This window comes from Brienomyrus brachyistius, chromosome 23 (assembly GCF_023856365.1).
Source record: "Brienomyrus brachyistius isolate T26 chromosome 23, BBRACH_0.4, whole genome shotgun sequence".
Classification (NCBI taxonomy): domain Eukaryota; kingdom Metazoa; phylum Chordata; class Actinopteri; order Osteoglossiformes; family Mormyridae; genus Brienomyrus; species Brienomyrus brachyistius.
In genome coordinates this window covers 13,663,761-13,676,491 of record NC_064555.1, presented here as the reverse complement: position 1 = coordinate 13,676,491, position 12,731 = coordinate 13,663,761, and the positions used below count along the sequence as shown (strand labels likewise).

Genomic DNA, 12,731 nt, shown 5'->3' with positions numbered 1-12,731 from the left:
TTAGGTATGATTAGTATGCCATGTATAAACCTCCTCCCTCTCCGGTTAATGTCCAGTTCACATGGATACTTGCGATCGGCAGAGGTACAGGTTTTGTCATGGTAACAGAACGAACGCATTGTGGGTTTGTTAGGTCGGTCACATTGAATGTTTTCGGTCATTTTCGTTGTGTATGGCAGGTTCAAGTATGAAGCGCGGGAGCCTCTTATTAATTCAGAACTCACTGTTTGCTATTTAATGTCCCTTTATACCATTATATTTACTATTTATATGTCTTCAGTCAGTGTCTCGTAAACCAGATTAGCCCCGATAAATTATACAAAACACATTTTCTACTGAAACAAGTGTACAAAATAATGGTCGATTGATTTTACAAATGTTCGACTATAACAACAAGATAACCAATAAAATATTAATAATTTAGCTACATACATAAATACACCAAGAAATAATCGAAATGAAGCTGGGTGAACAACAAACCAAAACAATTATAGCAATAATTTCTGTTCGCATTGTTCGTATAATAATGTATATAGTCCATGTACCTACAATTTACTATAAATGTACGTATTGTTGATGTCCTTTTTGGGTAACTGTTTAGGATACCTTCTGTTATAATAAATTTGCTATTTAACAACAAAGTAACTAAAAAATAAAAATGGAGGGCTCATGGAGGATATGCAATAATGTGTATTATTAAAGGGACGACTGTTTTTTTTTTTTTTTTTTTTTTTTTTAAACCCGTTAGGGAGCAACCTGATAAGACGGGTTTAAAGGAAAGGGGCTGTCCTTACCGCGCCCGACGGACCCAGCCCCCTCTTCGGAGCGCTGCGCGGCATGCAAAGGGTTAACGGCACTTGGAATTTCCAAGCACATCTGTCAGATTTTTAAGCCAGTGACGCGCTGAAACCAGCTCGGAGGAAAGAGTGAAGAGAGAAGGGAAGAGGGAAGAGATAAGAGTTGGTGAGGAAATCAATGAAGTGACAGGCTGGGAGAGCGGCAAAAAGCGCAGGCAAAAAAATCACATGAAGGAGGGAAAGGAAGCGAAAAAAGATCGGACAGGGGATAGGAGAGTGAGGCGATCTCGACCTAAAATACCTAACGACGAAGGGCAGCGCTGGGTCCGCAGCCGATCATTTGGCGTCTCGTTTTTATTTCTCGGGTGTTTCGAATCCATCTATTCTTTAAAACCTGGAGCCCAACAACTGCGTGTTGCTAGTGAGGCTAGCTGAAGGTGAGAAAAAGCTTGAGGGAGTCGAAACACTAAGAGGCTGAGGAAGATGCCGAGGACGAGCGCGGATACTCCCGTGTTTTACAATGGACCATAAGGGATTTTTTTCCAATTAGAGATCGGTCTGTGTCATTTGGTCTTCGACGCGTCTACAAATCCAAATAAACACCTACCTTCTGCTACTTTATACATTATCGCCTTCGCTCATCCCCTACGCGTTGCAAGGTAAGGAAGCCAAAACAAGCTGTGATCTCACCAGCAGGATAATTAATGCATATTGAATATTCGCATAAATTACCAGAAGGAGTATAACGGGATACACGTGTTTTTAATGTAAACAATATGAACGTCTTTACTAAATGAAGAAATAATGGTTTTAAAATGCTACATGCGCGATTGTAGTTGTCCCGAACTGCATGGGCTTATTAAATATCGATATGTTTATAATCTTCAAACAATGGCTCAAAACTCGAGATATGAAAATGCAACATTGAAGGAAATGTTAAATTCTGATCGAGTACTTAACTGTTAATTGCACTTCGTGCTTATACTGTAATTTACATATACAGTAAGAAAAAAAACTTTCTTTTTCATTTACACAGGCTGCCAAGCAACACTGGTCTTTGCCAAGAAAATGAAGAATATAGTTTAAAAAAACGATTCCAATACTAACATATAAGCCCTGCAATTACTGGCACTGTTGTGCCGTGCGAAATCTGATTTAGATTAAGATTTAAGAAACTGGCATGATTGACTGACCAGCTGACTGACACCCCGGTCAATCAGTCATTTATCAGTTCGTGAACTTGAAAATCCATTTAATGAATAATCAATAGATCTATATTTAAGTGGAGCTGGGGAAAGGCAGACTGAGGCACTGAAATAGTGGGTAAACAAAAGAGGTATTCATCACAGAGTCAGAGGAGCTATGGACATCATGGGGGAGATGTCCGTGCACAGCCACGGAGAGCTGGCGCACGGCGAGGATGGCAGGGCCATGCTGCACGCGCGGGATCTGAGCACCGCCTTCCCTCGGCCCCCGCTGGGGGGCTCATCCATGTCCCTGGAGGGCCACGAGCACAGACCCCCCGGACTGGAGCACTCGCTGTCGTCGCTGAGCTACGGGGCCGAGCCCCCGGGTGGCTGTAGCAGCACCTACACCACGCTGACTCCACTGCAGCCTCTGGAGGAGAAGTTCCACCACCACCACCCGCACCCCCACCACCACCACCCGCACCCCCACCACCACCACCCGCACCCCCACTCCTGCCTGCCCGTCAGCAACGTCATCGGCAGTTTCACGCTGATGCGCGAGGATCGGGGTCTGGCTGGAAACTTCTACAACACTTATGGCAAAGATCTGGCCATGCCGGCGAGCCTGTCTCCCCCGACTGCCGGCGCCAGCGTGGGGGTGGTTCCACATGGGTATGCCGGCATGGGAACCAACCCCGGGAGCAGCCAGAGTCTGCCCGGCGGTTACGAGGTCCACTTGGGCGGTAGTGGCGGTAACATCTTCTGCAGAACGGCAGAGTTCGTGCGTGAGATGTCCCCCCCGCCACTGGGTGACACGGGTCACCAGTTGAGCAAGATGGAAGTCTCCCAGCACCCTTCACATGGCCACCAAGCGCCCATGTATGGGCACCCCTATCAGCAGCACCCTCTGAGTCGGCGTGCCTCCGCCTCGCCTCTGAATGAGGACGTCTCTCCCGGCCTCCAGGTCGGAGGCAGCGGAGGCGGTGGCGAGGAAATCAACACCAAGGAGGTGGCCCAGAGGATCATCACAGAGCTGAAGCGCTACAGCATCCCACAGGCCATCTTTGCCGAGCGCGTGCTCTGCCGCTCACAGGGAACCCTCTCCGACCTCCTGCGCAACCCCAAGCCCTGGGGCAAACTCAAATCCGGCCGTGAGACTTTCAAGAGGATGTCCCGCTGGCTGCAGGAGCCCGAGTTCCAGAGAATGGCCACACTGCGGTTAGAAGGTAGGAGGCCCAAAAACCACCAGCCTCGTTTGATTTCCATGATTTCAGGGTCGAAAAGTATAACTCACGTTTAACTGGTATGGGCACCTCAGTTGTCTACTGTGTTACTTCACTCTCCCTGGCTGGTGACCACAAATGCACCGTTGTCCTGACGACAGCCATCTTTGTCCTGACCCAAGTTGTCCCTGTGTTCACTGGGATCGTCATGCATGTTTGGGCTGACCGATTCCCAATGTGATTCCCAATGTGATTCCCAATGCTTCCATCTTGAAAATCTGAGTCACATAAGAAACACATTTCCTTGCCAGGTAGGACAGTAGTGACAGGGAGAACAGTGACATCAAAGCACCATAATGAGATACTGTTACAACTTGTTCACTACAACTGAGCCTGTACCAATGATTATTCCATGTTGCTATGTCAACCAAGGTGAGACAGTCCCATGTATTTATATAGTAATTACAGTCCTGGTCCCTGGAACAAAATATCAGGAAATGTGTGTACTACAGCAAATCAAGTATTTTAGCATAAGCCATAGTTAATGATGTTTCAGTGTGTGTATTTTTTTCTTTGACACAGATACATGGGTAATTTGTATATTTACCGAGAGCAAAATTAGTGGCATTCGCTAAAATAAATGCATTTTAGCTCAAACAACTGCAAATTTTGTTTAAAGTAATTTCTCCCTTCATAATTCCAAAACAATCTGCAGGTCAATAGTCTTTAAATAAATCATACTCGGTTATAGAAAAGTTACTGTATTCCCAGAATAAACACCTGGAACCTTGCAGACATCATTACTAGTCCTTCTTATCCTGGGAAATCAGAGCGCTGTCATAATCTGTGCGGCCTTAATGTCAACTTGTAAAAAAGAGAATATTTCCTCAGTCATTTCAGCTGCTCCCGTGAAGTCGGCCATTTCTGAGCCTCCAGGTTCTGTCCTCCATGTCCTCTCGATAGTGGGGGCCTGTGAGGCACTGCACCACTCAAGGGGCCTGGGAGGGGTATCCAGTGTGGAGAGGAGGGCAAGGCCTGGAGAAACAGTGAAATATGAGAATCGCCCAGAGGGGCTGGCGTCTGTCTCGTTGGTTGGCAGGCTGCTCGCTCGCCGGCCGCACAAAAGACCGGGGCTGGCCTGTGGCGGTCCTGTGGCGGTCCTGTGGCGGTCCTGTGCCGTGAGCTCAAACCCCACTGAAGAGGTGGAGCTGCTGGGATTTTTCATCTGTCGTTGAGGGGTCGGCAGTGTCTGGCTTCTGGCCCAGCACAGGCCTCTACAGTTCCGCCATCATGCGACATGTTTACGAGGCGATATCATGCCCACGTTGGGTATAACCGAAACCCGCATTACATCGGACTGCGGTCTGGACACTACCTAATCAATCGAGGCAGCCACCCCGTCATCTGTGACTGACTGCCATCGTCGATCCCCTCCACCTCGTACACGTAAAGTCACAACTGCTGTTTATCTTTTTTGCTTGCAGGGTTATAACAGGGCAGCTCATTAAATGGTACTCTGGATGTTGTAGTTTTAACGATAAGTAAAAACCACAACATATAAGACTCTGATATACAGGCATTTGTTGTACAAGGTACACATGCATACATTTTAATTAGTGTTTGCCAGACTCAAGTTACACTTCTACACATTGTTTTTACTCAGAATTCCTTGGGTGTTTTGGGAGCTTAGATGTAGATCATTGGGAGGCATCGATTATATTTTGAGATTTGCAGAAAAAAGCCGGGTCAATCGTCTCAGCGGCAAGCGCGGCACAGCGGCCAGCTGCACGAGTCTCCCTCCGTAACCCACTTTCCAGGAGGGCTGCTCTTGCTGGGCGACCCCCTTTTGTTTAATTACCAAGCGCTATTGATTTCCCTGGGAAAGTGCCCACACACACCTTGCATGCGCCAAGCGAGCCCGACCCGAATTAGCATGCGGGGCGGCCGGTCCTCCCGGTCCACAGGCGGCCGGAGTCTTAACTGCTGGCTGAGTTAAAAGGGCTTAACGCTGCCCACTGGCCTGCGAACGGGAGACCCGCTGAGGCCGCCTCGGGTGTTCCTCTTTGACAGCTTTACCTCCGTTGCCACGGCAGTGGGAATCATCATCAACTCTGGCTGTCTGATTGGCCAGCAGCTTTAGAGTGACGAGGATCCTGGTCAACTTCGATGGCAGGGCCGTGTTTGGACTGCGATTGGGGCAGTCCGAGAGCCAGAGACAGTGGCAGGGGGCCTGGCTTTGGTAGTGGTGCAGATTTAGTCGTTTTCACTGACCGTTTTCATTCAAGCAATGGACGTCAGTGGGCTTCGGCCTACTCCTAGAGCAAGATTAACAATGGGCATCCTTTAAGATGATAAGTTGGGCGCCATAGGTTCTGTTGTGGTTGAGAATTATTTTTTATTCGTCTGTGAGCAGCGCTGGCGGTGGCAGTGAAGGGGTTAAGCTCCATCGGTGGGGCGAAGAGTCTGAGCTGCACAGATTTAATCAATAATTTCTATCAGCCCATGGCCCGAGACATCAGTGGGGGGTGGACGAGGGGGTGGTGGGGGGGGGGGAGTTGGGAGCTGGAGGTTGGAGGGTGGGGGTGGTGGTAGAGGGGAAGAGAGAGGTGGTGCATTGGGGTGGGGGGGGAGCTGGGTTGGTGGTAGCTGACTGGAGGTTAAGGGAAGGGCTTTCGATCACGTTTCACCAACACGAGACAGGAGCATACATCATGATTAGGTGCCATTCCTACTATCATAAGGAGCCTATGGGGGGTGTATATGTCGCCCTGTTTGTACCCCAGCCCCGGCGATTTATAGCATGGTAATTGGGGGCCTTTTACAGATGATTACAGCATAAGGAAGCATTTACTTAATGGCTGCTGTTATGCTTGGACGGGGGATGAGAAGCGAAGGAGGAGAGGCTCCGTGTTTCAGTCCGTCTGAGCTGAAAGATCAGCTTCTGATACAGTTACTGTATATTTATACAGTTATTATATTACATTCATTTGAGGTTATTTTGCTGGGTTATATTAGACGAGTAAAACAAGTACATTTTAACAAATGGCAAATTGGACTAGCTACAGTCATTATTGTTAATAATGAGATACTAATGAATTGTTTGTTGAGGTGCAGTGTGGAATTCACTTAAGTGTTCGCTTTAAAAAGCCACGTGGATTTTTAAAGGGAAAATAACCGAGGAAGAAACAGTTTGCTTACATGCATTACCGTCAAGGCATCTTACTTCTCCGAAGACTATAAAAGCACACTGTTACTTGAGGACTTCTGCTCTAAACTTAATTAGTAGCCAGTTAGCTCGCTCACTTAATTGCCTGCGAGTGTAGTTCTGCAATTGACTGAGCCGCGCTACAGTGATTAGGCTGAGCCTCGTCCTGCTTTGGGTGTCTGTTGTGCCAGATTCATAGGCATGCAGCATTGATTTGTTTTTATCCCACTGATCGCGCGTTTTGTAAAGTATATCCTTGCAATACGATTATTCCTTCCAGTGATATCCTGTAAGGCTATCTCCGATACACCGTATCGACTATATGTTAATGCCAACGGTCGTGAGCAACAGAAGATATCATATGTCTTCCGTTTTATTTTTCACTCGTTCGACTGCGATCAGGGAAAGAGCAGCTGATGTCAGTGCGATGCGTGGGAGTAAGTCTATCCATTTTCCCCGCACCATATAGCTGTAATTAGCGTATCTTAATTACTCCTGTATGTCTGTCAGATTCCAGTTTGTGTCTCTAAAAGCACCTCACTGTCGGCACCAGAGGTTCGCCTCAACTTGATTGGCCAATACTGTAGTGACAACCAGTAAGAACCCCGGTGTAAAATGATGGATTTGCCCATCAGCATGTTGAACGCTGGAGAAACACCAGTCCGCGTTCTTTTTATTACCCAGCAGGAATATGGAATAAAAAAAATGTATTTCTACATTGGAAGCGGAATACTGCCATCTGGTGGACACCACGCACATAGCCATTTGTCTTCCTTTGCATCAGTAAAATAAACTCTGGTCAGAGCTATTAGGTAATGCTGATCAAGACCTTTCCGAGAGTGCATTTAGGTCAGCACTGGAGCAGACAGAATATACAAGAGTCCAGTGAGCTGTGACTGCTGTGTGGACTGGTTGGATTCAGCTCATCTCTCATGTCGAACGTCTGGATAGTAAATAAATGAGCGGCCTTTGCTAATGACGTTCATGAGGAATAATGAGGGGTGAATGATGCGTTGTATTCGGTCGGGGTGGCAGGTTGGTTACGGGCAGTGGCCACATGAGGATGCTGTTGTAACAGCAACGGAGTGTGTGTGTGTGTGTGTATGTGTGTGTATGTGTGGCTGAAGGGCAGCTTGACAGTGGGAAAGGTGTGTGTACGATGTTCACTACAGAAGGTCAGAGTAAGCCATCCACACATCATTGCTGCTACTTCTCTTTTCACACAGCCTTGGTTCTCAACAAGTGTGAGATTCCCACCAGCGCATTTCAGCAGTTACCACAATGAATGGTACAATTATGACACATTTGGACGAACACTAATAGCAGGTTTACCTAAACATGGGCAAGCTTAAGAAGGTAACAAGGCCATCGACTAAACAAATGGGCTGTCTACTGTCTATTGGCCAATCCCCAACAGTGATTGACCAATAGCAATACAGGAATGATTATGATCACCCCGTACGAAAAAAATTGACTATGAGAAATCATGTGGTAATTTGTCTCTGAAACCAGTTTCGTGGATGTTTAATTAATATACAGTGGTACCTTGGTATACATCCTTAATCTGTTCCAGATCCTTGGATTTATACCAATCAGGACATGTACCAAACCAATTTTTCCCATAAGAAATAAAGGGAAAATGATTAATCCGTTCCCATGAAAAAAAATCCTATTGTTATTGGCATATATATACATTGATGGGCTTGTATAAAATTATGTAAATACTGCTTAATACTAAAATATATAAATACAAAAGCAATTAGATGAAATAAATGAAAAGAGAGTTACAGTCCGGGTTGTTCACTGAATGGTAGCAACTGGCGTACTGACGCTCGTGGCCAGTCGTGGCTTTGACTCGAGAGGTAAACAAGGGTAGCGTGCGGCGTCGTGACTCATTTTGACCCATACAAGTTCTAGTGAGCGAGTTGTATTCCAAACAAAGGTCGTATACCAAGCAAAAATTTTCGTGTCCAAACAGGACGTATTAAAGACAAATCGTGTGGCGTTGCAGGTACTTCCATCCATCTTGCATAATCCAGTAATGGGTCAGTTGCATCACTGAATATTTTAATAATCAGGAAGCTCCTGGAACTTTGTATTTAACTGCTGAAGCATATCTGCATGAGGGGTAACTTATTGTGGTTTCGCCAGCCTGTATTCATTCTGCTGTTGCTGTTCAGTTATCTTCGTAACGGTCTGTTCCTCTCCCTCCTGTGCGGTTCTGTGCTGAACCGTCGGCCTCCCTATGTTTTCGGGCCACAGCCTGCAAGCGGAAGGAGCAGGACCAGGGCAAGCTGGAGCGGAACCAGGGGCCCAAGCGCACACGGCTGGTGTTCACGGACCTCCAGCGACGCACCCTCATGGCCATCTTCCGGGAGAACCAGAGGCCTACCAAAGACCTGCAGGTCACCATCTCCCAGCAGCTGGGCCTGGAGCTCACCACCGTCAGCAACTTCTTCATGAACGCCCGTCGCCGCAACCTGGACCGGTGGGCCGATGAGGGTCGCCCCTCCTCCACAGGGTCCAGCGGCTCTACTTCCGCGGTGTCCTGCAGCACAGCATGACTGGAGATAGGGGCGGGGTCTTGGGAATGGAGGGTTAAGTGACCAGCCAATAGGATTAACTCCCCCAAGACAAACGAGACCTTTGCTTTCTTCTTAAACCTTCTTTTTAAAGACCATCTCAGCACATCCAAACCAAAGAAAGTCACCCCTCATTCAAGATGGACCATCAGATGATTTTTAAGGTCGTCTTAGACTTTTGACAAAATGCTCGTCCTATTGACTGCCATTAAGGAGGCATGATTGCTGAAACAAAGTTATCACAATGTCACACTATGTTGCTATCGGGGGGTGGGGGGGGTCTCTTGGTTTACCCTGGTTTCTTGTGCTACATCAACTGTCACCAAAGAGACAACCAAGAAACAGACAGGCACACTGACTCCCTGACAACTCACACTCCTTTGATCATGTGACGCTTGGTGGCTGCGCTTCAAAACAAATCCAGGCACCTTGATGACTTCGGCAGAAACCAATTATTTTCGAAGATCCAGGCCGCAGTTAGACCCAAGCCGAAGGCCGTTTCCTCTTCACTGACCTTCCCGTTAACCTCAACCCTCCCCACCTTTAGATCTGGAAAGTCGTGCCCTCAGTTCCTGGTTTTTTTAGCAGTATTATGAGGTCATGTCTGCATTTAACAGTACCGAAAGATGACTTTCTACCAGGACTAAAGCTGTAGGGAAGGAAGATCCTCCTTGCTTCTTACATGATAGACAAAGATACGGCATATCGGCTATGTGATATTATGCTACTGAATTACTGAATTTGTTTTCCTTCTGTGGTCTGGGATCGATGGACAGAGTTTATCGAAGCTTCTGTCTAAGGTTCTCCCCAGTCTGGAGGAGAGAGGTTCCTTCATCTCAACCTACAAGCACATAGTTCTCTTTTCTAGAACAAAGATTTCTCTGGATGGCAATGACAACCATTGGCAGCCATTTTGGTATTCTGGACAGTCTTACTTTTCTGTTTGTTTTTCCAACGCATGTCCTTGTAGCCATTTTTTAAAGGAAAGGACTAATTCTGGACTACCGAGTTAGTATTTATTACAGTATTTATGTATTTATTTCTTGTTTTCCTTATTTATCAACTTGTCTGTGAAATTATTTATTTGATGATGTATATGTCTGTGTGAAACTATCAGATAGACTTTTCCAGATGGGACCTTTTAGCTGTAGAATCCCATCCTTATACCAAAGAAAAAGCCAGTGGTCCCCCTGCCCCAAAGATGTACACCCCCCACCCTCATCACCCCTCCACAAGTGATCATCGCTGGTGATGAACGCGTCCCTGTTTAAGCCTAGTGGCAGTACGCTATTTAACTTAACTGAAATATTTTTTATGCAAAATAGTTCATATAGCTTACAGTTACATTTAATAGATGCAGGTGGGTTTTTACGGAAGCAGTTTATTGTCCAGCTGCAGTGATTTCCATGGGATGTGAGCCCTCGCTTACGTGTGACTCGTCCGTGCTGCTTCAGTGTCATGGGGGAGGAGGGGGGTGTACCGGTTCACTGGGTTCCCAGAAAGCCATTCGCTCGCTGTAGGATTCGTCCTCAAGTACGTGGCATGACGCCCATATCTCATCTCACAGCCGCACACCAGCAGGTGGATTGTACTGCACTGGGAAAGCCAGCGTGCTGAATGGCCACAGAAGAGTCCAATATAGAGGGACGAAAAGATCAACTTGAATTTAGCTCTTTAATACAGCGTCGGCCCTGCTTTTAGGGAGAAACGACACGCTGGATGCAACTGACAACAATTACAACTGCACTGCAGCACTGGCACCACTGCAGTCGCGCAGCAGTGAACAGGGGCCTGGGGGGTGCAGCTAGCCTCCTGCATTTGACCAGCAGTGCCCCCCCCCCCCACCCCCGCCTTTGTTTCACAGCACATGCTTAAGCTGGCTCTCATCTCATGCATTTTGGGGGCAGGGTCTCAAGGTCGGCAGGGGACGTGCAGCAGGTGCTTGGGGTGCAGACCATGAAAGGGGCCATCGACCTTTGTAGACTTCAAAGGCACTAGAGGACACAGGAGGAGGATTGTTCCTGTCTTTTTTTTCCCTTGACCCGTCTCCTCTGAGCATGTCTGGTTTGAGGCCTGCGCTCTGTCCTATCTGGACACCCCAGGCTTTCAAAGGGGTGAGATCAGAGGGCCGTGCAAAGTGGGGTAGGCTGGGGGGCAGGGGCTTGGGAGGGTGCTAATTAAAATTTTATGGTTAATCTGAGGCGCACTAAAAGAAGGGAGGGGTTCATTTCAGAGGCTACTAGCTGTAGGTTATGGAGCCGAATCAGTCCACCGTCATGCACGAGCTTTCAGGCCTGCTAACACCAAACAGGCACCGGCCTAAAGGCACCGGCCTTTCTGCCGCTTGATTTGTCGCCTCGTTTGTCGAACACTTTGCCGGGATTCGCACATCGGCGGGGAGACGTCAGTATATCAGCGTCGCTGCTGATTTCGTCCTGCTAGACAGTGCTAAAATACGTCACGTCTGGCAAGGTCACGGCAGCCTTTAGGAGCGGGGGAAAAAAAAAATCAATATTCCTACAGGGAAGGACGTTAAATATTTCCTGTCGGCCCTTTAAGATTTGGCGTGTGACAAACAGTGGAGGAGACCTCCGGTGTCCTGCTGCTGAATTATGAGGAGTCTTGACGTTTGACCAAAGATGATAGCGCAGCTCTGGTGGGGCCCGGGGAGCCAGGGGATGCGATGGGCGTAGGGCTCCCACATCAGCACCACAACACCGAGACCCAAAGCGTCAGAGACCCTGTACCCAGCAACACTGGTATTGTTAATATTTACAGGTGTGTGATTCCTGTGAGTATCTGCCTGGCTGTGTTGGTGTTGCATCAGTACTCCACAGTGGAACCCTGAAAAAATGGTTCACACTCATCTGAATTCCACAGAAAACAACCAGATTTAATCCACTTAGGAGGAGAGTGCAGGAGATGAATGTAGTGGCTTAGAATTGAACCCAAAAAATGAATTCTGCCCAGTTTCATCATGTAACCAACTCCCTGTCATTAACACTAAGACTGACAGAGTCTACACTGATCCAGGATTAATGTTTGATGGTCTCTACCTGTCAGTGGGCTCTATCCGATCATAAAACCATTCCAGCCGTTTTGTATTTTTGCGTGGGGAGAGTTTCCTGTCTACCTCAGGTGTTTTAGAGGTGTGGTTGACACGCTACTGAACCAAAGATTCAACCCCCATTGACCCCTATTCCCGTAGTTGTCCACGTACCTCATAGTCTGTAAACACAAAGTGGTCAAACCGAACTGCTCTGGCCCACACAATTTACAAAGACTATTCATCCGCAGAAAACCACTCATCTGGTGACAGGCAAAGGGACTGGCCTTGAGTAACAGCTGGTGAATTCCGCTCCCCTCAAAATTGGGCAGGATTTGCTCCTCAAAATATCCCCTCTTTGATGCTAAAGAGCTAGCCTGCACTGCAACGCAAACTTTGTAATCACCCCCTTTCAAATTTAAAAGACCAAATAACACAAATGACAATCGGAGCAAGAGGATGCTCATTTTCTTTTTTACTTTTTTTTAGTTATTCCACCAGGAAAAGTTAATATTGCTTTAAAGTTAGATAAGGCCGATGTAGAATAATGGAAAACAATGAAATTAACATGGGACTGACTAGCACAACATGAATATTATTACTCTACTGTACTCTACTCTACAGGGGGCAGCTTGCGGCTCAGTGGGCTAAGCCTCTGTGTGTGTGACTGGATGGTCACCGGTTCAATCCC

General features: G+C 47.3%; 2 protein-coding genes across 2 annotated transcripts in view; both read left to right on the top strand.

Annotated features, from left to right (window-relative positions):
- Positions 1-12,731, top strand: part of LOC125718645 (protein S100-A1-like) — a 217,968-nt gene that overhangs the window by 86,442 nt on the left and 118,795 nt on the right. The window lies entirely within an intron of this gene.
- On the top strand, positions 2,076-9,264 carry LOC125718630 (hepatocyte nuclear factor 6-like). The gene is made up of 2 exons (XM_048992552.1): positions 2,076-3,210; positions 8,675-9,264. Exons 1-2 carry the CDS (start codon positions 2,160-2,162, stop codon positions 8,974-8,976), a joined length of 1,353 nt encoding a protein of 450 aa, XP_048848509.1. The 5' UTR covers positions 2,076-2,159; the 3' UTR covers positions 8,977-9,264.